Here is a 21,959-nt window from a genome sequence, read left to right as displayed (position 1 = left end):
CTACACTTATTTCAATGCAAATTCCAAGGCCCTACCTGAATAAGCATCTTTGGGGTAGATTCTAGTCATTTACATTTCAAAGTGCATCCCATTTTGTGAGGTATAATAGTGTGCCTGAAGACTCCAGATCTCAACCCTTTCTTAGTAAAAAAAATTTGTGTTTATGTCCAGAATAGCTCTTTAAAAAACTGTAGTCTCTACTAGCTAAGCAATTAAATTATGTAATCCTTGAGGGTTTTTTGTTTCTGTTTTAACAGTCCTGTGAATAACTTCATTAGTTTATCTCTATTCTGAAGTAAGGGACTCTAGTAAGCACTTGGTAATATTGGACTCTTGCTTTTTTTTTTTTTTTAATAGCAGGGAAAGTGAAAGTAAGGCCATATTATGCTTATTATTACTTTTAAAAGAAGCTCTTCAAGTGTAGCTGGGTTTAATTGAAAGTATTGAATATCATCTTAGTGCCCATGTTCATTACCTCAGTTTGAGAGTAGAACAAAAGCCTTTATAACTGGCCTTTAAATATAAAGTGGCTGACTATCCAATTTACCCTTTGTTTTAGAGGATGCTAAAGGCACACTTTCATTGATGCCTGAATTCAAAGTGCGGGAGAGAGCACTGTTGGAGGCATTGCATCGCTTTGGCATGACAGAGGAAGGTTGTATCCAGGCATGGTTCTCTTTACCCCATTCCATGCGCATATTCTATGTTCACGCATATACTAGCAAAATTTGGAATGAAGCCGTATCTTACAGACTTGCAACCTATGGAGCAAGAGTAGTGGAGGGTGATTTGGTCTGTTTCGATGAAGATGTTGATGACGAGAATTTCCCAAATAGTAAAGTAAGTATCATTTCATCAGTTTTCCAAGAGTCGTTACTATACCAGAAACATGAATTTTCAAAAGCCCTGATTATGGAAACACTTTCAACATATATTTAATTTATTTGTCTATTTTTACTTGTATTTACTCATCTCTTGCTTCAAGTCTGGTGCCAGTTTAGGCTTAACACATGTTGGTAAATGAAAAGATAAAAATAGGGGTATGGAGTGAAAGAGATATAGGTAGTAAAGCTTTCTTTGGAAAACATTTAAAAAAGATTACACAAATAATGCACAAAACAGCCCTTAAAACCAAAAACGAAAACATTACAGATTATGCTGCAATCCCTGCTATCATCCTAATTTGATTCCCTCTGCTTCCTCCGGAGACTCAACCTCTGTTGTTTATTATGTCTTTCTAGGCCTTTTTCTATGTTTTCACATAAATATCCATAAAAAAATTGATTTTTATTCTATTAGTTAACACTGAGAAAAGAATAGGTAGGACTTAGTGGCTCAAAACTTAAAATATGGAGAGGAAAAAGAATATGATTTTTATAATGGTATACGGAACATGTGATGTGTGTATTTCTTTTATATAAATGTAATTTTATGTATTATTCATAATTTCCTCTTAATGTCCTTAGAGACATTTATATTAGTGCAATTATAATATAATTTATCTTATAAAATATGATCCTTTCATTTCCTCCTTGTCTGATTGTTTTTATCTCTGTGGGTTTGAACTAATGAAACTGGGTTTCATTTGATAGTACTGTAATGCAAAAAGAACAAATTATTATTCTCTAACTTTATCATGTCAGTTTCACAAATTTTAAAAATTAGTGAAAATTTGGATATTTTCATATATAACATAATAAAATTATTGAATTTTAGAGAAGAAAAGGATTTTAGAGACATCCTTTTTTAAATTCCCATTTTATAGAAATGAAAATTGAGTCCCAGTTTGGAGAGGAGACAGATTCAGAGTCACACAGGTAGTGGAATTAAAAAGACCCAGCTGCTTGACTCCTAGCCCATTTTGGTCTCTACTAGAAAAATCATGGAGTATAGTCTGTAGTGAGAACTAGAACATGGTCCAGTTTTTCAAAAATAGAAGTAAAACGGACTCCTAACTCTACATAAAGGAAATTTTATCTAAATTTATGTCAGAGTTCCAGACATATTAATTAAGATTTTTTTTTTAGTTGTTTTAAGTAATAGAAACCCACCTCAAACTGCAGTAATTTAAGGAAACCTGAGAATTTCTTGGCTCTCATAACTGAAAGCCCATGATTGATTCAGGCACAGCTGTATTCGGGACTTGAGAGTCCTAAACAATCTAATTTTTTTCATCATTCAGCTCTGCTTTTCTCTGTTACATCCATTCCCAGTTTGGCTTACACCTGTGGTGGCAAGATGGTTACTAGTGACCCTAGGCTTATGTCTCACCACTCTAGACTTGCTTCTCTGCAGAAAAATGGTTTTTCTTCCCCAACAGTGTCAACCAAAGCTGTGTAATTGAGTCTCAGTGGCTAGGAATGGCCTGGCCTAGATCACATGTACAGAACCAAACCAGAAAGTGTGGACTGAAGTATGTGATTGACTAAAACTTCATTCCTGGGCCTCCTTTCTGGGACCCTAACCCACATCTGACATGTGGGAGAGGCTCCCTGGAAAATGAGAGTGCTACTACTTGAAAAGAGGGAGTAAAGATTTCATGAGCCAGAACATCAGATGTCTGCTTCACTGTTTCATTAAATGGACGAACAGGCATAAACTGCAATTACTTTTGCACCAACCTAATAGGAAAGAAATAAGAAAATGGCCACTAGGAGGCAGCATATGTTACTAACAATGGTAATTTAATTGAGCTATAGACTCAAACTCTGTGAAAAGAAATCTAGCATTGTAGGTTTTATTTTACCTCGTGTGGGAGAAGAAATGTGTCAGTGATTCCCTTTTGATAAATAATAAAAAATCCTTATGATTCCTTAATACCTACCAGAAAACATGTCCATTTAAATACTGGAAAACACGCTAATTAGTAAGTCAGCCATTTCTAATTCAGATTTTTGGAAGTTAAAGATTACTTTCACAAGATACAGCAACAATTTCTGAAGTGCATGAGTTTTATAAGACTTCTTCATTCAGAATAACATTTGCAAGGATAGTTTTGTGATTGGAATTTTATCTGCTTTCTTATTGGAACTATAGAAGAGGAAAACATTTTCTCCTACATATTTTGCAGAATTCCCTATTATGAGCAGCAAAACAATGTTTCTGTATATTTTAAGATCAATCACTTATTTTATTAGTTAGTACTGAGGAAAAAAGGCAGGACTTAGAGGCCCAAAATATAAAATTTGAAAAGGAAAAAGAATAAAATTCTTAATAAATGGTATATGGGGCATGTAATGTGCATCTACAATTAAAAATGGTAGGAAACTAATCTGATTCCCTCTTTTGATAGGACTACTAGACTAATAGGTCTAGCTGTGTTTCAAGTCACTTGGTAAATTTTCTTATTTATTTTTTCTTTGTGGGCAAGACAGAGAAATGTGAGTTAGACAATTAAAAACTTAGGTGAATTTATAGTTGGGAGCAGCCATACAAGGAAAGCATGTTTGTCCGTGAATTGCTTCATATCAACCTGGAGGGAGTTCTGTAAAGACAAAGCATGGTGTTTTATACCTGGCCATGTTTATTGAGTGTTTTCATACATCACTTAAATCACAGTATGTAGGTATACTTATGACTCTGTGAAAGAGAGAAATGATGATCCAAGAGAGATCACAATCCCTTGTAGTCTGTCTCTTGTATTTTGATCAGGTCACATCTGGAGCTTTTTTATCTGTTTCTGAGAGCAGTAATTAAAAGAGGTTAGTAACTAATAAACAAACAAAAATTAAAAACAAAAAAAGAGTGACATTATTGATAAGACTAGGGAGAGTTGAGGGGAAAGCAGGCAGATTTAGAGGTGCTTTAGGCACTATAGCGTGTGATGAATGCTTTAGGATCATGAGAACGTTGTGAATCCTTGTGGAGAAAGGATGGCTGCATTTCTGTTTGAGCTTTCATGTATAAGAGAAAGCAGAACTACCTATTCTGTGATATCCTAGAGCAACATTTCATATACTTAATCTATCATGCACCTTTTTGGACATGCTTTGTGGACATCCTCTTGTATGTGACACCTGCTACTATTCTATGAAACAAATGCTGAGAAATACCACTTCTTAAAAATTTTTTTTGTAAGCGACCAAAATGCATTTATTTAATATACATCACAAGGGCTCAACCGAGGCTTAATTTAAAAGATAAAGATGAAACAAAAATAATACCGCAGCTTAAGATACAGAGTCCTATACAGAAATCACAAAAAGGACAGACCATCTAAGGAAAAAGAAAAGACAACACAAGGACAGGCTGGGCAGCCTGGGTCAGGGCTCCTGGCTGGTGACCTGCTTTGAGTAGGCTTTTTGAAGGTACTTCTTAAAAGCTCTGGGGTTGGCAGCATGCGTGTATTGATGTTGGGTTCTAGCAGGCTTTGGTTGGAGAGCAGAATGGTCCTGACGTCATACAAGGAAGACGTCAGGACCATTGTCCTTCAGGATGTCCAGGCATATGTTACCCTGGGTGTGTCCACATTGGGGTGGTAGCAGGGCGCAAGGAACTTCACCGTGGGCGCATTGTGAGGGTTGCCACTGGGGAACTCTAGCTAGAGCTTATGCTTCAGGTCTTCATATACTGTTTCAGCTGCTCCATGGATGGTCCTTACCCATTTGAAAAGGTTGTCTGATTCAGGGAAGGCAGAAATCCCTTTATCGCCAGACATCATGAGGGTCATTAGCTCCTGCTTTAGCCTTTTGCCTATGGGACACCAGGTGGCTCCCCCGCTCGGCTCGGCTCCTTTACGGGCGGCAGCCACGCTAGGGGCTACTGGGTCGCAATTTTGGGATGCCATCCAGGCGGCCCTGGCAGAGACAGGAACTCGGAGGACACAACTGCAACTGCTTAATTTTTTTTTTTTTCATTTTTATTTTAGAGGCAGATTCTTGCTCTGTTACCCAGGCTGGAGTGCAGTGGAGCCTTCATGTTTCACTGCAGCCTTTTTCCTGGGCTCAAACAAGTCTCAGTCTCCTATGTAGCTGCCACTACAGCCATGTGCCACACCTGGCTAATTAAAAAAAAAAATTTTTTTTTGTAGAAACACGGTCTCCCTATGTTGTCCATGCTGGTCTCAAGCTCCTAGCCCCAAGCGATCCTCCCAAAGTGCCGGATTACAGAAGTGAGCGACCATATCCAGCCACAGAAACATCAGTTCTGTATAGAGTATTATATTTTGGGGGGACAGAGATTAGTGGGGGGTGGGGAGTGGGTTTATAGTATAGAAGCAGATTTTTGATTCAATGTAATAAAGAAGAACTTTTTGATTCAGAAAAAGATTGCTGGTGATTGAGGAATTGCCTCAGAGTTTTCAGCAGCCGGCCTATCTACATGTTATCTAACTTAAGTCGTTAAAGCAGGAAGAATCATTCTAATTTTTATGTAGTCTACTCCTCCAAAAACAAACTATGACAAGATCTTGTTTGGTTCTATGTATATTCAGCATAGGAACTCATTTATATATAATAGAGTTAGGGAAAATTGAAAGTAGAGGGAATTTGGAACATTTGGGAATCATTCATATTTTCATGTTTTTTAAAACTAGGTTCACCTGGTAACTGAAGAGGAGGGATCAGCTAATACGTATGCAATACATCAGGTAAATTAGCTTAAAATTACTGTCACTTAGATATAAGTGTAGGCACTGTCCCCCAAAAGCAAAATGTTGACTAGTTCTCTCTTTTTTTTTTAACAACTTTTAAATTAAGATATAATTTATATACAACCAAATTTACTTAGTTTACAGTTGTACAGGCTTTGATAAACATACAAGTTTTGATAAATGTAGGACTGTGTGGCCACCACAAACATCAATCATAAAGAACAGTTTTCCCCCCATCCAAATTTTCCTGTGCCCACTCCCATCCCTCACCCCTGGCAGCCCTGAACAGTTTTTTTTATCACTATGGGTTTGCCCTTAAAATAATGTCATATAAATGGAATACTACAGCATATGGTCTTTTGTGTCTGGCATCTTTCACTTAGCATAGTGAATTTCAGACCCATTCCTATTGTGTATATATTTGAATTTTTTACCTCCCTCCTTTTCTTGACTACGTTTGGTACTGTTCCAGCAAAGGAAGAATACCCTACAAAATGCAGTGTTTACTCACAAGCAGCTAAGTAAATAAACATTGTATGTGTTGCTATGTATTTGCTTTCTTGTTTTGAAAGAAATAAGAATTAAAAATTGTCCACCAAAATTCCAGTTATGTGAGCAGTAAAGGTTACTCTTTGTGCTACAGAAAGTACATGCTTTATTTTATAGAGATTAAATCTTTATCAGCTAAGTATACCTAAACTTCTTGAATAGTGGATTGTCTAATAATATCTGATTTGAGTTGGTTACCTCAGTTATTGTGAGTTCTTGATTTTAGCTATTTAGCAACATAAAAATATCATAGCATCTTATTCAAAGCATGTTTTAGACTGACTGTGATGTTTATATTCTCAGACCCTTTTTACAAATCCAGGTCCCAGACATAAAAGTACCATTAAAAATATGATCATGTATTTTTTTGAAGGCTATTTTCATATTTTTTTCACTCTTTTCTTTCACAGGTGGTTCTTCCAATACTTGGATACAATATTCAGTACCCAAAGAACAAAGTAGGGCAGTGGTATCATGATATACTTAGCAGTGATGGACTACAGACATGTAGATTTAAAGTACCTGCTCTGAAACTGAATGTACCAGGATGCTATAGACAGATTTTGAAACATCCCCGTAATCTCTCATACCAAGTAATTGAAGATCATGACATTGATGTCAAAATGAAAGATCCCCACCTTGATGAAGCAGCTTTGTCTCTTTTGATCTCTTTTGATCTTGATTCTTCATGCTATGCTACCGTTTGTCTGAAGGAAATAATGAAGCATGATGTTTAAAACTGATACCCTTGGTATAACCGCATATATGTCACTCTTTGAAGGAAAGGGAGCTAAAATGTCTTAAGCACCTCCCATGTGTTAGGAATTTCATAATTGTTATCTCTTTTACTTGTCGCAGCATTCTGAGAAGTTAGGATTTAATACGATAATTTTACAGAGGACATGTAAGTGTCAGTGTTTAAATTTAAGGTCCATGTGATTCCAAAGGCTGTGTGTGTGTGTTTTTTTTCTATTATATGTTTCAGTGACCTTTATTCTGTGTCATAAAGTCACAATCTTTTAAAACCATTAGAATTATACATAAAACTGCAAGATAACATTTAAGAAAAAAGTTGTAAATATTCATATCCTCCCGCTCCTTGCTCAGACCGTTGGTGAAATTAGGTCGCAGTGAAGCAAATGTTGGAGAGAAAAGACAGATGAAACATTTTGCTGATTATTATTGTCATACTTTCCTATTTTTGCAATTATCGATCAGAACAATATACAAGGGAAATACCATCCCTCTGTTTGTGTTAGATACCCCCGAGTAGTTATTACCTCTTTGTGACACAAATAATCTTTGATGAAAATTGAAGTAAAATTTCTCATCCAATATTTATATCTTGACATACACTGATCCTCTTGATCATTTGTAATTTTTTTTCATATTATCTAAAACATATGTTAGAGTCAGACAGATCCATGCTTAGATTCTAGCTCTGACACTTACTGGTGACTTTGAGTATGTTGTTGATTTTCATGTGTGGGGGTTACTTACAGAATCAAGACAATACCAACTTCATAAGTGACAGATAATCCTATTTTATGTGACAGAAAATCCACATTTTATGTTGCTGGAGGAAGAAAACATTGTGCCCATTTGAAAATTTTAATTTTTGTTGTTTTAACTATCCCACATTATAAGTCATCCTTAACCTTTTTCTATCAGTTAAATATGGGAGTGGGCGGGGGAGGAATGAATGTCATGTAGGCATGTATTGATTTGGGAAGATCTGAGCATTCTCTCATTGTTGGTAAGATATAATGATGAAATTTAAAAAGCAGTATGGAGCATTATATATCAGTAATGTGATACTTTTTTTTTTTTTTTTTTTTTGAGACGGAGTTTCGCTCTTATTACCCAGGCTGGAGTGCAACGGCGCGATCTCGGCTCACCGCAACCTCCGCCTCCTGGGTTCAGGCAATTCTCCTGCCTCAGCCTCCTGAGTAGCTGGGATTATAGGCACGCGCCACCATACCCAGCTAATTTTTTGTATTTTTAGTAGAGACGGGGTTTCACCATGTTGACCAGGTTGGTCTCGATCTCTCGACCTTGTGATCCACCCGCCTCGGCCTCCCAAAGTGCTGGGATTACAGGCTTGAGCCACCGCGCCCGGCCAGTAATGTGATACTTTATATATTTACGCCAGTTTAACCATTTTGGAAAATGTTAGCATAAGGAAATAAAATTCAAAAGAAGGAAGACAAGCTGTATGCAATGCACAACTTGCTTATTGCAATATTTTTATCTATAATGAAAGACACGAAAAGCAGTATTCAAAGACTAGCATTATGTAACTAAAGTAAGTAAAATATATGCCAACTTGATGGTAAAATATGTAATTATCTAAAAGAGGAATGAACAATTTAGTTACATGAGAAAATGTTGCCCCCGAAAGTAGAACACATATATTACAACTGCAATAATATTCTGTTCAATATTTTATTTTATTCAATAATTTATTGAATAATAAAATCTAATATTTTATTCAATAATAAAATAATCTATGTTATAAATAAGAGACATGTTAACGTAGTGATTAAAAGCACAGATACTGGAGAAAAACTCACCTAATTTGAACCCTGGCTCAGCCACCTACAGCACTGCAGCCTGGGGCAAGTTATTTAAATTCATGTGCTTCAGTTTCAACATCTGTAAAATGGGCGTTAACATTACCTACCTCATAGGATTCTTGTAAGAATTTTCTAAGTTAATATATGTAAAGCAGCTTTAAAAAGTACCTGGCACTTAGTTGTTAAATAAGTGTCTGCAGATGCAAGTTTGGAAGAGAAAAGAAAATAAATGAAAATGCCTTCCTGTTAAGATGATGGGATATTTGGATTTTTTTTTTAATACTAAAAAGTTTCTTTTTTTGCTATATATTTTGACAATAAATAGTTCTCAACACACAAAGATTGGATATTGTAGTACCATTGATTTTCTTTGGATTACTGCCATCATTTTAATGTTATATTGAGAATGAAGTGATGCTCTATGAGGTAGTAAAAACAATTTATCATAAATTACATACTATAAATATAATCATAAAATGAGTTATATAAATTATTAAATCCTAGTTTTTAAGTTTTGAATAGCAATCGGAAAATAGGAAAGCATGAAAATGTATCATTGATATTACTTTCTTTGCCTGCAGATGGCACTATAATTTTAGACATTTATTTATTTAGTAAATACTCCAGCTGTGTATAAAGGATCGCTGTTTATCACCATAAAATGTATTGAGATATCATTCATGTGGAATATTATTTTATATGCTAATAATACTTGCCATTTTAAATTCTTTTGTTGTTTAAGGACTTTATTATTAATAGTATTCTTTGGACCAACTGATCACTAGTCAGGTTTTTGCAGTTTTGCTGGCGCATTTCAGAGCTTCATGAGCATGATCTTTGGATTAGTTTTTCTTTTCTTCATTTTGTTATTAGAGACTTTATTTTTAAAGTGTCATCTTAGACTGCAAGGATGTTCATTAAACATCACAATTAAACTTGCCAGAGGAGAAGCCATGTCATCAACATGCCCACTTAACCTACCCAAACATCTCAAACCCACCCTTTGCTGACCGTCTAGAACATTTCCAAAGTTTTGCTTTATTTTTATTTTTTCTTCCAACTTTTAGGTTTGGAACATGTGCAGATTTGTTACATGGGTAAATTGCGTTGTGTGGGGGTTTGGCATACAAATTATTTGATCACCCAGATAATGAGCATACTTTTAGAGGTTTTTTTTTTTTTTTTTTTTTGAAGGTAGAAACAACTATTTCTAAATCTGGGGATTCAGTAGTTCCTTCAAATTAGGCTCTTTAAGAGCTGTCTAGGTCAATGTTCATTAACATTTTCTACCTGGGAGCAACCTTTAAGAGAACAAAAAGAAAATGAAACTCTGTATTATTAAATACAAAGCTTTTTTTTTCTTTTTCTTTTTCTTTTTTTACATTGATGTAAGGGTAGGAAAAGAGGTTGGAAGAAGACATGGGGAGGTAGGAAAATAGGACTTTTTTCCTCCATTTACTTTTGATGTTTGAATTTCAAATATGAGTATATTTGTGTATTATTTTGCGGTTAAAAACATTGAAGATTACTTAAAGTTCAGAGAGGGGAAATTTAATGGAATTAATGGATTGATAGCATTTGTTCAAAATGGTTTTGGTGGCTCATGACAACATTTTGAGAGAGAGTTTTATGCATTGTACATTTTAATAGCACCAATGGCAGCTGGGATAACTAAAGTTTAGGGCCCGTGTTAATAGATTTTGCTTTCTAATTTCAGAAAGATTCTGTTTTAGGGATAGCTTGATGTCTTGTAGTGCTGTTTTAATCTGTTTTTTAAAGCCCTTTGATTTATATATATATTTAATAGGCCACAAAGTAATATTGAATATATGGCATAATTAAGCAACAAATATTTAAATGACTCTAAGTGAAAGATACTCTACAAAATGCTATGGGAAAGACAAAAATAAATAAGATCCCTTCCTTTGAGGGATTAACAGTGTTATATCCCTTAAGTTTTCATTTAATTTGAAATGCCATATGCAAAAGGACTATGCAGACTAAATGACAAAGAGGAAAACAAGCAACATCTTTTCATTTGACTTAGAGCTCACTACATGACCGATAATGTGTTACTTGACCTCTCAGCACTCCATTCTAAATCCTTAAATGATACTTATTTAGCATTTCTAAGCATCTTGAGATCTCCTCTTAAAATATGCTTTGAACTATTCAGTCTAAATGCTGCTTTCTAAAAAGCTACTAGTTTAAAGAATGGGAAATGGTGTTAATGGAGTTAACTTTGTGTAATTTCAGTGTGGGTTGTCAAGAATACCTCTAAGTAAAGAAAATGACTCTAATCTTCTTAAGCAATTCATTTTCTCAGCAACTTTGAGGCAGGAGTTAATTTACTCTGCCTGTGTACATATGCCACCTCTTATAAAAGAAAAATTTAACTTATGGAAAGAAGTCAAGATAGCCATGAAATTATTTAAATTTAGCCTTTAGAACAAATTACAAAATATAAGATATATTAAATTGTCTTTTTTTGTTACAAACTCAACTACCAATGTAGAAATGAAACGCCTGTTGCAAGGATGGAGTTTAGCTCTGTAGTCAAAACAAGAGCTATTTGGTTATTTTAAAAGAGAAGAGATCAAAGAGTTGGTCACTCCTTAACTAAGGATGTTTGGGCAGCAGGATAGGGTGAAGAGTAGAGGGGGTAGAAACTCAACTGTATGTTTTTATACCAAGTCTCCCTTTTCCAGTATGCCTTACTGGCATTTTCTTAGACTAGTTAAGTTAGGATTCCGATTTTTTGACCTACAATAGGGTTTTAATTTTAGCTGATCATTGTTTCCACTGCCTCCTCTGTGGCAGGGGAACACAAAAGACTAGTGTTCTTTTCTAAAAAGGGAAGATGGATATTTTTTTCTATGAATAACCTTTATAATTCCCTTACAATAAAATGAATGATTGGTTATAATAAAATGAATTTTTTTGCATATGATTTTCAAAGGGAAACTAATTTGTTTTACCTTTCTATAAAATATTTCAAAGGAATTAAGTACATTTTTATTCTATGTAAATAATAATGTAATTTTCACATTTAGGAGGCAATAGCAAATCTGGGAATCAGTTATTCTAAGTTGAAAGAGCATTCTCCCAATGCACTGAAAACATGTGATGACTATTTTTTTTTTTTGGAGACAGAGTTTTGCTCATTACCCAGGCTAGAGTCTAATGGCACGATCTCGGCTCACCGCAACCTCTGCCTCCTGGGTTCAGGCAATTCTCCTGCCTCAGCCTCCTGAGTAGCTGGGATTATGGGCACCCGCCACCATGCCCAGCTAATTTTTTGTATTTTTAGTAGAGACGGGGTTTCACCATGTTGACCAGGATGGTCTCGACCTCTTAACCTCGTGATCCACCCGCCTCGGCCTCCCAAAGTGCTGGGATTACAGGCTTGAGCCACTGCGCCTGGCCTTGATGACTATTTTTTATGTCTTCTTTATTTTGATTATTACAATAATGTTCTAACTGGGTGGCCTTTCTTTTTCACTCTAGTCAGTCCATCTTTTACACTATTGTCAATTATTCTCCAAAAAGTAGAAATGTGATCCTGTCATTGTTTTTAGGCCATAGAACATTTCAGAAGCTTGCCAGTATCTATGGAGTTACAGTGTAAACCCCTCAACATAGCACATTTAGACCTGCAAGTGGCATCCGTCACTAATCCATAGGACTTACCCTTTGTTACAGCTGTTTCACAAATACAGGTTGAATACCCCTTATCAAAAATGTTTGGGACTAAAAGTTTCAGATTTCAGATATGTTTGGATTTGGGAATATTTGTACATGTATAATGAGATACTCCTAGAGTTGGGATCCAAGTCTAAACAAAATTCATTTATGTTTCATATATACCTTATACACATAGCTTGAAGGTAATTTATTTTTCCCTTGGGTACACTGAATAGACTATGTGCTGTGTACCTACATTTTGACTGTGACCTATCACATGAAGTCAGGTGTGGAATTTTCCACTTGTGGAAAATGTCCATACTCAAAAAGTTTTGGATTTTGGAGGATTTTGGATTCTGAAATTTCAGATTAGAGATGCTCAGCCTATATAGCAAATTTTCCTATATTATATATCTTAACCTCCCATTCCCATTGGCTGGAACATCTCCTCTGCTTGTATTAAATGTCTTTTCTGTAAAATCTGTTCTCATAGCCTTTTGTATAATTGTCTGCCGTTTCATTGCTCACATTGTCTTGTACTTACTTGATTAAATATCTGGATCATCTACTATGAACTATTCAAGAGCACTGATCTTTATACCTCTGGCATCTATCAGTGCCTGACATATAACAGGGTTAAAAATGCTGAGTTAATACCGCAAATATACCTCAGCAAATTTATTTGATAAATATACATCTCAAGAAAGTTATAAAGTAGTTCTTTCCCCTCATAAGAAGTTTAGAGTATTAAAATTGGGTATTATTCTGATACTCTTTCTTCATAATAGTTTCATTTTTGTCTTTTAAGTCTATTAAGTGCAATGTAGAATTTAAATTTAGAACATTTAAAATTTAGAACAAGCTATCAGATATAACTATTCTCATTTTTACAAATGAGGATTCTAGGGCTTCAAGAACTTGACTTGCTTTCTCCAGGTTGTAAAGAGAGTTTAACCTGGACCTTTTTGGTTTTAAGGCCATAGTGATAACCACTTTGCTCTACTGATTTCTAATGGAAAATGCTTCAATTATTTAAGTTCTGCTTATCTCTGAATTTATCTGCGTATTTCTAAAACTTCATGACCTTACGGAAAGTTGGGGAAAATTTACTTTAATTGCTTTAATGACAACAGCTGTCATTGAGTACTGTGTATTAAGTATTTTATATTTCATCACCAAATACTTACATGTGGGATGAGTACTGTTACTGTTTTCATTTTATAGATGAGAACACAGATAGAATGCAGTTAGGAAACTGGAGAAAGAGAAAACATGGAGAATTATCTGGAACTAATAAGACAGTAAAGTACAGATTTAAGAAGTCCAATGAATCCCAAGCAGTGTAAATTAAAAAACAGCATTGAGATACATTATAGTGAATATGCAGAACATGAATAAGAAGAAAAATCTTAAAGTCTGCTTTAACAGTATAATGAATGACCAATATATTCAGCAGCCACAGAACCTATTCTTTTAAAGCATCCATGGAACATTTATAGAAATTGACTATGCACTGAACTATAACCATATGCAATAAATTTCCATATGACTGAAACCATATGAGTGTATTCTTTTGCCACAACACAATTATGCTAGAAATGAACAACATAAAGTTAACTAGAAAATCTCTATATACTGAAAATTAAGAGATATACTTTTTTTGTTGTTGAGATGAAGTCTTGCTCTATCAACCAGGCTAGAGTGCAGTGGCATGATCTTGGCTCACTGCAGTCTCTGCCTCCTGGGCTCAAGTGAAGTTCTCCGGCATCAGCCTACCAAGGAGCTGGGATTATAGGCATGTGCCACCATACCCAGCTAATTTGTATTTTTAGTGGAGATGGGGTTTTACCATGCTGGCTAGGCTGATCTTGAATTCCTGACCTCAAGTGATCTGCCAGCCTCAGCATTCCAAAGTGCTGGGATTACAGGTGAAGAGATACATTTCTAAGTAATCTATATGTTAAGTAAGAGATAACCAAATTAGAAAATATTTTGAACTTAATTATATTAAACCATACTACACATCAAAACTTGTGTGATGCACTTAAATCAGCATGTAGAGGGAGATTATATTCATAAATGCTTATGGTAGAAAAGAAGGAAGGCTATACATTATGTAGCTATGTACCCATCTAAAGAAGTTAGGAAAATGTCATCAAGTAGAATATTGAAAGAAAGAAGGAAATGATAACTTAAATGAATGAAATAAAACAGAATGGAAGAGAGGATCTACAAATCCAAAAGCTGGTTTGTTGAAAATACTAATAGAACTGACATACCTGTGGTGAGACTGATGGAAATAATGCAGTTACAAATAACCAATATCATAATTGGAAAGGAAATCATTATAGGTGCTATAAAAATTATTAAAAATATAATAGTATATTATGAATGATTTTATGCCAGTATAATTCAAAGTATAGATAAAATGGAAAATTCATTTAAAAATATGATTTAACAGTATTATGTTATGTGAATACTATAATGATAATCCTGTAATCATTAAATGAACTAGTAGTCTAAAGTTTTTCCATATAGGAGAGTCAGACCCAGATGGTTTCAGTGGTTGGTTCTACTAGACATTTGAATAAATAATTTAAGGCTACACAAACTGTTCCTGAGATTAGAAAAAGTAAGGAAGAGTCCCCCCAAGTTTCTTACTTTACAGGACCACAAACCTAAAAGATAGAAGACTGCTTTTGCATTCAAGAAATCCTTCATGAACACCTCTCTAATCACAAATCCCCACTTCCAAGGTTAGCTTAATTTCAACTTTTACAATACTTTTCTTACTTTTCTTTATAGCTTTACCATAGTATAGTTTTGTCTGATGTTGAACTTGATGCGAATGGAACTGTATGTGTCTGTGCTTGTGTCTTCCTTCTTTTACTCAGCACTGTCTGAGATCAATCATATTATTGAATACTTTGTTTAGGGTTTTTGCATCTCTGTTTTAGTGTGAGTTTGGAATGTAAATTTCCGTTCTCAGACTATCTTCTGGCCTGAATTTGGTCACTTTAGTATATGTTTTAAAAATATTTAAAATTCCAATAAATTTTAAGAACTTTTATATTGTTATGTATCATAAATTTTTTAGAAAGCAAGAATAAATATTATAAAACATCCTTTGGTTTGAGGAAACTGCTAAATCTGTTAGTAATTGAAACAAAGATTCATTTTTAAAAGCTGCTTTGTTTTCTCTTTGCTTTGCTGTATTTCGGGTTTTGGGAGAAGGCACACACATGCAGATGCACATACACACAAATGCATATCTTGAACTTGCATTTTTTTTTTTTCTTAGACAAAGTCTCACTCTGTTGCCCAGGCTGGAGTGCCGTGGCGGGCCTGATCTCGGCTCATTGCAACCTCCACTTCCCAGGTTCAAGTGATTCTCCTGCCTCAGCCTCCCAATCAGCTGGTACTACAGGTGCACTGCACCATGCCCAGTTAATTTTTGTATTTTTAGTAGAAACAGGGTTTCATCATGTTGGCCAGGATGTTCTCGACTTCTTGACCTTGTGGTCTGCTCACCTCTGCCTCCCAAAGTGCTGGGATTACAGGCATGAGCCATCACACATGGCCAATGAACTTGCATTTTAAACATACTAGGGGAGTAGTCTTTGAGAAAACCCATGGTGGTTACCATGAACACAACAAAGGAAACCATCAATAGAATGAAGAGCCACCCTATGGAATGGGAGAAAATATTTGCAAACCATACATATCATAAGGGTTTAATACCCAAAAGTATAAGGAACTTAATAGCAAGAAAAAAAGCTTGATTAAAAAATGAACAAAGGACCTGAATAAACATTTCTTAAAGGATGACATATAAATAACAAATAGGTATATGAAAAAACGCTCAACATTGCTAATCATTATGGAAATGCAAATCAAAACCCCAGTGAGTATCACCTCACATATCTTAGAATGGCTATTATAAAAAAAGACAAAAGACAACAAATCTTGGCAAGGATGTGGAGAAAAGGAAATCCTTGTACATTATTGGTGGGAGTGTAAATTAGCACAGTCATTATGAAAAATAGTATAGAGGCTCCTCAAAAAATTAAAAATAGAACTACCATATGATTCAACAATCTCACTACTGGGCACATATCTGAAGGAAATGAAATAAGTATGTTGAAGAGAACTTTGCACTCCCATGTTTATTGCAGCAGCATTCACAATAGCCACAATATGGATCCAACCTATGTGTCCATCAGCAGATGAGTGGATAAAGAAAATGTGGTATATATACATGATGGAATACTATTAAGCCTTTAAAAAGAAGGAAATTCTGTCATTTGCTACAACATGGATGAACCTGGAGGACATTTCAACTGCTGTAAACTTTGAATGGCTCTAAAAGAAGACTTAAAAATTTTCCATAAAATTTTATAAGTAGCTAAAGTTTATATATATATATATATATATATATATATAAATTTGCTATATATATATATAATTTGCTATATATATATATATATATATATATATATATATATATATATATATAAATTTGCCTATTTGCTGGGCACTCTCACAAACACTTTGCCTGTTATTCTTACAATTCTAAATTTAACCAGGAAGTGTATGACACACAAAACCCACTATTAAACTATTATAGTCAGAAAAGCAAGCTTGTATGACTCATTAAAATTTCAAAAATCCTTTATTTTGAAATTTTATAGAAATTCTATACTTAATGTCTTCCCTAATAGTTGTGTTTTGTTTTTCTTATAATTACATAAAGAAAGGTAATCATTTTTTCCCCACGAATACCCCTAATTTTCTCCAGTCTACTTTAGAGTGACACAGTTACCATTTTCTTCATGTGAGGGGAAAAAGTTGGGGAGCAATACCTCACATGGAGCCAGGTAAAATAGAGGAAGAGGCTGAAGGCAAGATTCTTCATTATTCTTAACCATTCTGCATTTTCAGAGTATATTAAAACCAAATACTAGTATAAAACATAATGTCCACATAAAAATGATTTATTGCCCTGTGTGTTTCTCCTTTGTTTTCCTCTCTCTTTTTGGTCCATGCCCCCATGCTCTCAGTCTTCATTGGACTTGATCAGTTCCACAGCCACAGAAAGCCATCGGTGGTTGGTTGGCTTCATAAAATACTTCTGTGACCTTTGTACTGATAATTACTTAGTGTTCTCAAAAGGAAACTCACTGGGAGCAATCCTTCAACTTTAATGCCTGCTCTGATTTCACAGTGAAATACATCCTTGCACATATAACCCCCTCATAGCTCATGTAACTCTACTAGGTACACTTGCATGGCTTAGTGCACTAAGAAAAGCTGGGGGCTACCCTACAGTTCGCTCTGCTTATTTCTGGAGTTTTAGAATGTTTATTTTTACTATGCAGTTTTTTAAAGATGTGAATTAAAGCATTTTGATAATCAGCTGAATAGCTCTAACAATTGCAGTTGAATAGAATTTCTTTTAGTAGGAGCTACTGGAAAATAATCTGTATATGTTCTTCGATGAGAAAAACAGCAAACTTAGCATTTTCAATCCTTGACTACTGAGTTTACTGAGTTTATAATTGTGTTTTATGTTATCCAGGAGAGTAGATAAAACACTCTTGTGAGACATACGTTAGAATTTAGATTTCTGCCAAAACACCTTCAGGTGACTTCTAACATGAACATGGCTATATAACTGGGCATTTTCCCCCTTCTGGAAATCATACCAAAAAATGGATAAATGGCATTTTAAAAAAAAACCTGCAAACAATATAATAAGCAAATTTAATGAACATCTATGAGCTAGCTACCAGGAGCAGATGAGACCTGAAAATTTGCATAGAAGAGAATTAAAACGTGGCAAGACTGTACAATAACAGCAGATCTCAAAAGCAGCAAAACTGCTTTTTCTAAAGAAAAAAAGTAACTTTGATTATTTTCAAGGGTGTAAAAAATTAAGCAAGCAAGGCTGGCCACAGAAACCCTGCTGAACCTGATTTGGTGCTAAACAAAGCACCACAAACAATAGTGTGCTATATTTGTAGAAACTAGAAGAGGGAATCTTTGAGTTATAAAACTTGGAAGATTATCTTGGTCTCTCCCTCCTAATCAAGAACTTCCTACAAGTATCTCTTCTGGGAAATTTAACTCATTAAATTATGAGTGATAAAGGATATTGGCATGGCCTTAATACAAAGATACTGTCAGATAAATGTGTGGAAGAGAACAGCAAAATTTACCAGCAGACTACACAAAGGTGGACATAAACAAGATAAAAAAAATGTAATAAACACAATTTTTTTTTGTAAAACAATAATTTCTGTAAAGGATGACTGTAAAAAATAAATGGATCAAATATAAGAGAATGTAGGAAAGATATGACAAGACAAAAGGAGGAGGAGATGAAACCTGAGATAGTGGATCTTAGGAAAGATACAAAAGACAAAAGAAAAATCATCAGAGAAATGGAAATAAATTGAAAGAAGCATAGGTAACAATAGACAATAAAAAACCACACATTAAGAGAAAACAGACTACCACCAGAACAAAGTTGAGCTCTCCCAAGTATGAAGATTCAAACATACAACAGATACTCACAAATGCAAGGAAAACAATGAAATGTTAATGGTTTGGATATAAAAGACTACAAGAAACCTTTATGTTTGTGTTAACAAGAATCTCTGAGACAAAACAAAAACATACTTTCCTATGGAATTAACAGAGGGAATTGGATTTAAGGAAAGCTTGATGGACTGACCACAAGGGTGAAAGGATGAATTTTTTTTTTTTTTTTTTTTTTTTTAAGCAACATGGTCTTGCTGTGTTGCTCAGGCTGGAGTACGCTGCCTATTCACAGGTGTGATTATCATAAGGCACTGCAGCCTCAAACTGCTGGGCTCATGCAATCCCCCTGCCACAGTCTCCAAATAGCTGGGACTACAGGCACATGGCATTGCCTCAGGCTGACATGAATTCTTTATAACTAAGCAGAGAGCCATAATAGCTCCCATTCTGAGGGTAGGTAAACTCAACCTAACATAATCTGTGTACCAGTGTAAGCTCAACTCAAACTCTAGAAATAATCAGAATAAGCAGCCTTTCCTCCAATAGCCAAATAAGGGAAGAGCTTGTACTGTTTGAGAAATAAATAAAACAAAACACTGCTGATATCTTATACTCAATGTTGGGAATTGAACTTTTAAAAAAATTTTTTAGAGCCAACCTTGCTGACCAAGGGAACTGAATTTTTAAAATAAGACATTTAATGAAGCAAGAAAGGGTGATCCATAATGAAGAGAACACTTAATGTTAAAATATTGAACAGCTTCTCCTGAAGATCAGAAACAAGGCAATAATGTCTGCTCTCACCACTTCTGTGATACTAGAGGGCCTAGCCAGGGAAATAAAGCAAGGAAAAGAAATTAGATGTAATTACATAAAGTTTGGAAAAGAATAAATTAAATTTTTATTTTTGGAAGACAACATGATGGTAGACATATAAAATGCAAAGGAATCTACAAAGAAACAGCCAGAACTAATTGATGCTTTTAGACAGTTCACAGACTAAAAGGTCAATGTGCAAAGGTTAACTTTAGTTTTGTATAATAGCACTGAATAATTGCACAATAAAAATTTAAAAACAATAATATTTACAATAGCATAAAAATATAAGACATTTAGGGATGTACTTAACAAGTGGTTAACATGTTTTTTACACTATTAACAAAATATTTCAGAGAGAAAAATTAAAGAGATATATATGGGAAAGATATATGATGTTCATTGACTGGAAGACTCAATGTTGTTAAAATGGTTTACCCCAAATTGGTATACAGAGTAGATCAAATGCCAACCAAAACACAACCTCTGTTTGACAGCCTGTTGTTTGTGTGAAAAAATGATATAAATAAGCAGTCTCCAACCTTTTTGGCACCAGTAATGGGTTTCATGGATGACAATTTTTCCACGGACGGGGCTGGGGGATTTGAGAAGATGGTTTTGGGATGAAACTTCCATCTCAGATCATCAGGCTTTATGAGCCCAAAACCTAGATCCCTCGCATGCACAGTTCACAATAGGGTTTGCGCTTCTATGAGAAACTAATGCTGCCACTGATCTAACAGGAGGCAGAGCTCGGGCAGTAATGCTGTCTCATCTACCACTCACCTCCAGCTACGTGGCTGGGTTCCTAACAGACCAGTGCCAGTACCAGTGGGTACTGATCTATGGCTGCAGGTTTTGGAACTCCTGGAACAAATGATTTGGAAAATTGTTGGTCAGTTTCTCATAAATTTCACATACACTTACAATATGATTCAGTAATTCCAAACTAGATGTTTCCCAAAGATTAATGAAAATACGTATCTAGAAATAGAAATATCATTTGACCCAGCAATCCCATTACTGGGTATATACCCAAAGGATTATAAATCATTCTATTATAAAGACACATGCACAGGTATGTTTATCGTGGCACTGTTCACAATAGCAAAGACTTGGAACCAACCCAAATGCCCATCAGTAATAGAATGGATAAAGAAAATGTGGCACATATACACCATGGAATACTATGCAGCCATAAAAAGGGTGAGTTCATGTCCTTTGCAGGGACATGGATGAATCTGGAAACCATCATTCTCAGTAAACTGACACAAGAACAGAAAACAAAACATTGCATGTTCTCACTCACAAGTAGGTGTTGAACAATAAGAACACATGGACACAGGGATGGGAACATCACACACCAGGACCTGTTGGGGGATGGGAAGCTAGGGAAGGGATAGCAGGGGGTGGGGGGATAGGGAAGGGATAGCATTAGGAGAAATACCTAATGTAGATGACGGGGTGATGGATGCAGCAAACCACCATGGCACATATATACCTATGTAACAAACCTGCACATTCTGTACATGTACCCTAGAGCTTAAACTATAATTAAAATTTAAAAAATGCATTTCTACAAAACAGAAGGATAAAAAATATTCATGGTGACTTATTTATAATAGTCAACAACTGGAAGCAACTCAAATGTCCATAAAAGGAACATGGATAAACAAATGATGGTATATTTACATAATGGAATAAAAAACAATTTTAAATTACTGATCATGCAACATGCATGCATATTAAAAACATTATGTTACATAAGAGAAGCCAGAAACAAAACAGAACATGTGCTATGATTCCATTTATATGCAGTTCAAAGCAGGCAAGATAAACTATGGTAATAAAAATCAGAACAACGGTTGCCTCAATGTGTAGTGGGGAGAGGAGAAGCCAGTGCGCAGAGGAAAGGAGGTTTGATTTGATCCAAGGACCACAGGGAAATGTTTCTCGTGAAAGAAATGTTTCCTTCCTTGTTTGAGATGGGATAAATGGATTTATTAATTTGTCAAAACTAGTTACACTATACACACAAGATCTGTGCATTTCTGAATGTAAATTATACTTGAATAAAAATGTTATAAAATGTGTGTGGGAGGCATGGCAATTTTTCTCTCACATACTCCTCCAAGAGTGATGTTGGCAGACAGCATGCAGTTAGCTACAGGCCTGCATTTATTTACCTACATACTTTTAGG

General features: G+C 35.0%; 1 protein-coding gene and 1 pseudogene across 5 annotated transcripts in view; one reads left to right on the top strand and one right to left on the bottom strand.

Annotated features, from left to right (window-relative positions):
* PUS7L (pseudouridine synthase 7 like) overlaps window positions 1-9,058 on the top strand; it is a 28,534-nt gene extending 19,476 nt beyond the window's left edge. For all 5 annotated transcript variants that reach the window (XM_074403154.1, XM_010352271.3, XM_074403156.1 and 2 more), the window contains 3 exons: window positions 560-840; window positions 5,534-5,587; window positions 6,550-9,058. In XM_074403154.1, the coding sequence (XP_074259255.1) occupies window positions 560-840; window positions 5,534-5,587; window positions 6,550-6,876 (662 nt within the window). In that variant the 3' untranslated portion in view covers window positions 6,877-9,058. The remainder of the gene's footprint in view (window positions 1-559; window positions 841-5,533; window positions 5,588-6,549) is intronic.
* Window positions 4,263-4,786, bottom strand: LOC101030500 (ubiquitin-conjugating enzyme E2 C pseudogene; annotated as a pseudogene).
* Window positions 9,059-21,959: the final 12,901 nt, after the last annotated feature.

Source organism: Saimiri boliviensis, chromosome 7 (genome assembly GCF_048565385.1).
Source record: "Saimiri boliviensis isolate mSaiBol1 chromosome 7, mSaiBol1.pri, whole genome shotgun sequence".
Classification (NCBI taxonomy): domain Eukaryota; kingdom Metazoa; phylum Chordata; class Mammalia; order Primates; family Cebidae; genus Saimiri; species Saimiri boliviensis.
Note: the sequence above shows the minus strand (reverse complement) of the source record. Positions and strands in the feature narration are given on the sequence as shown.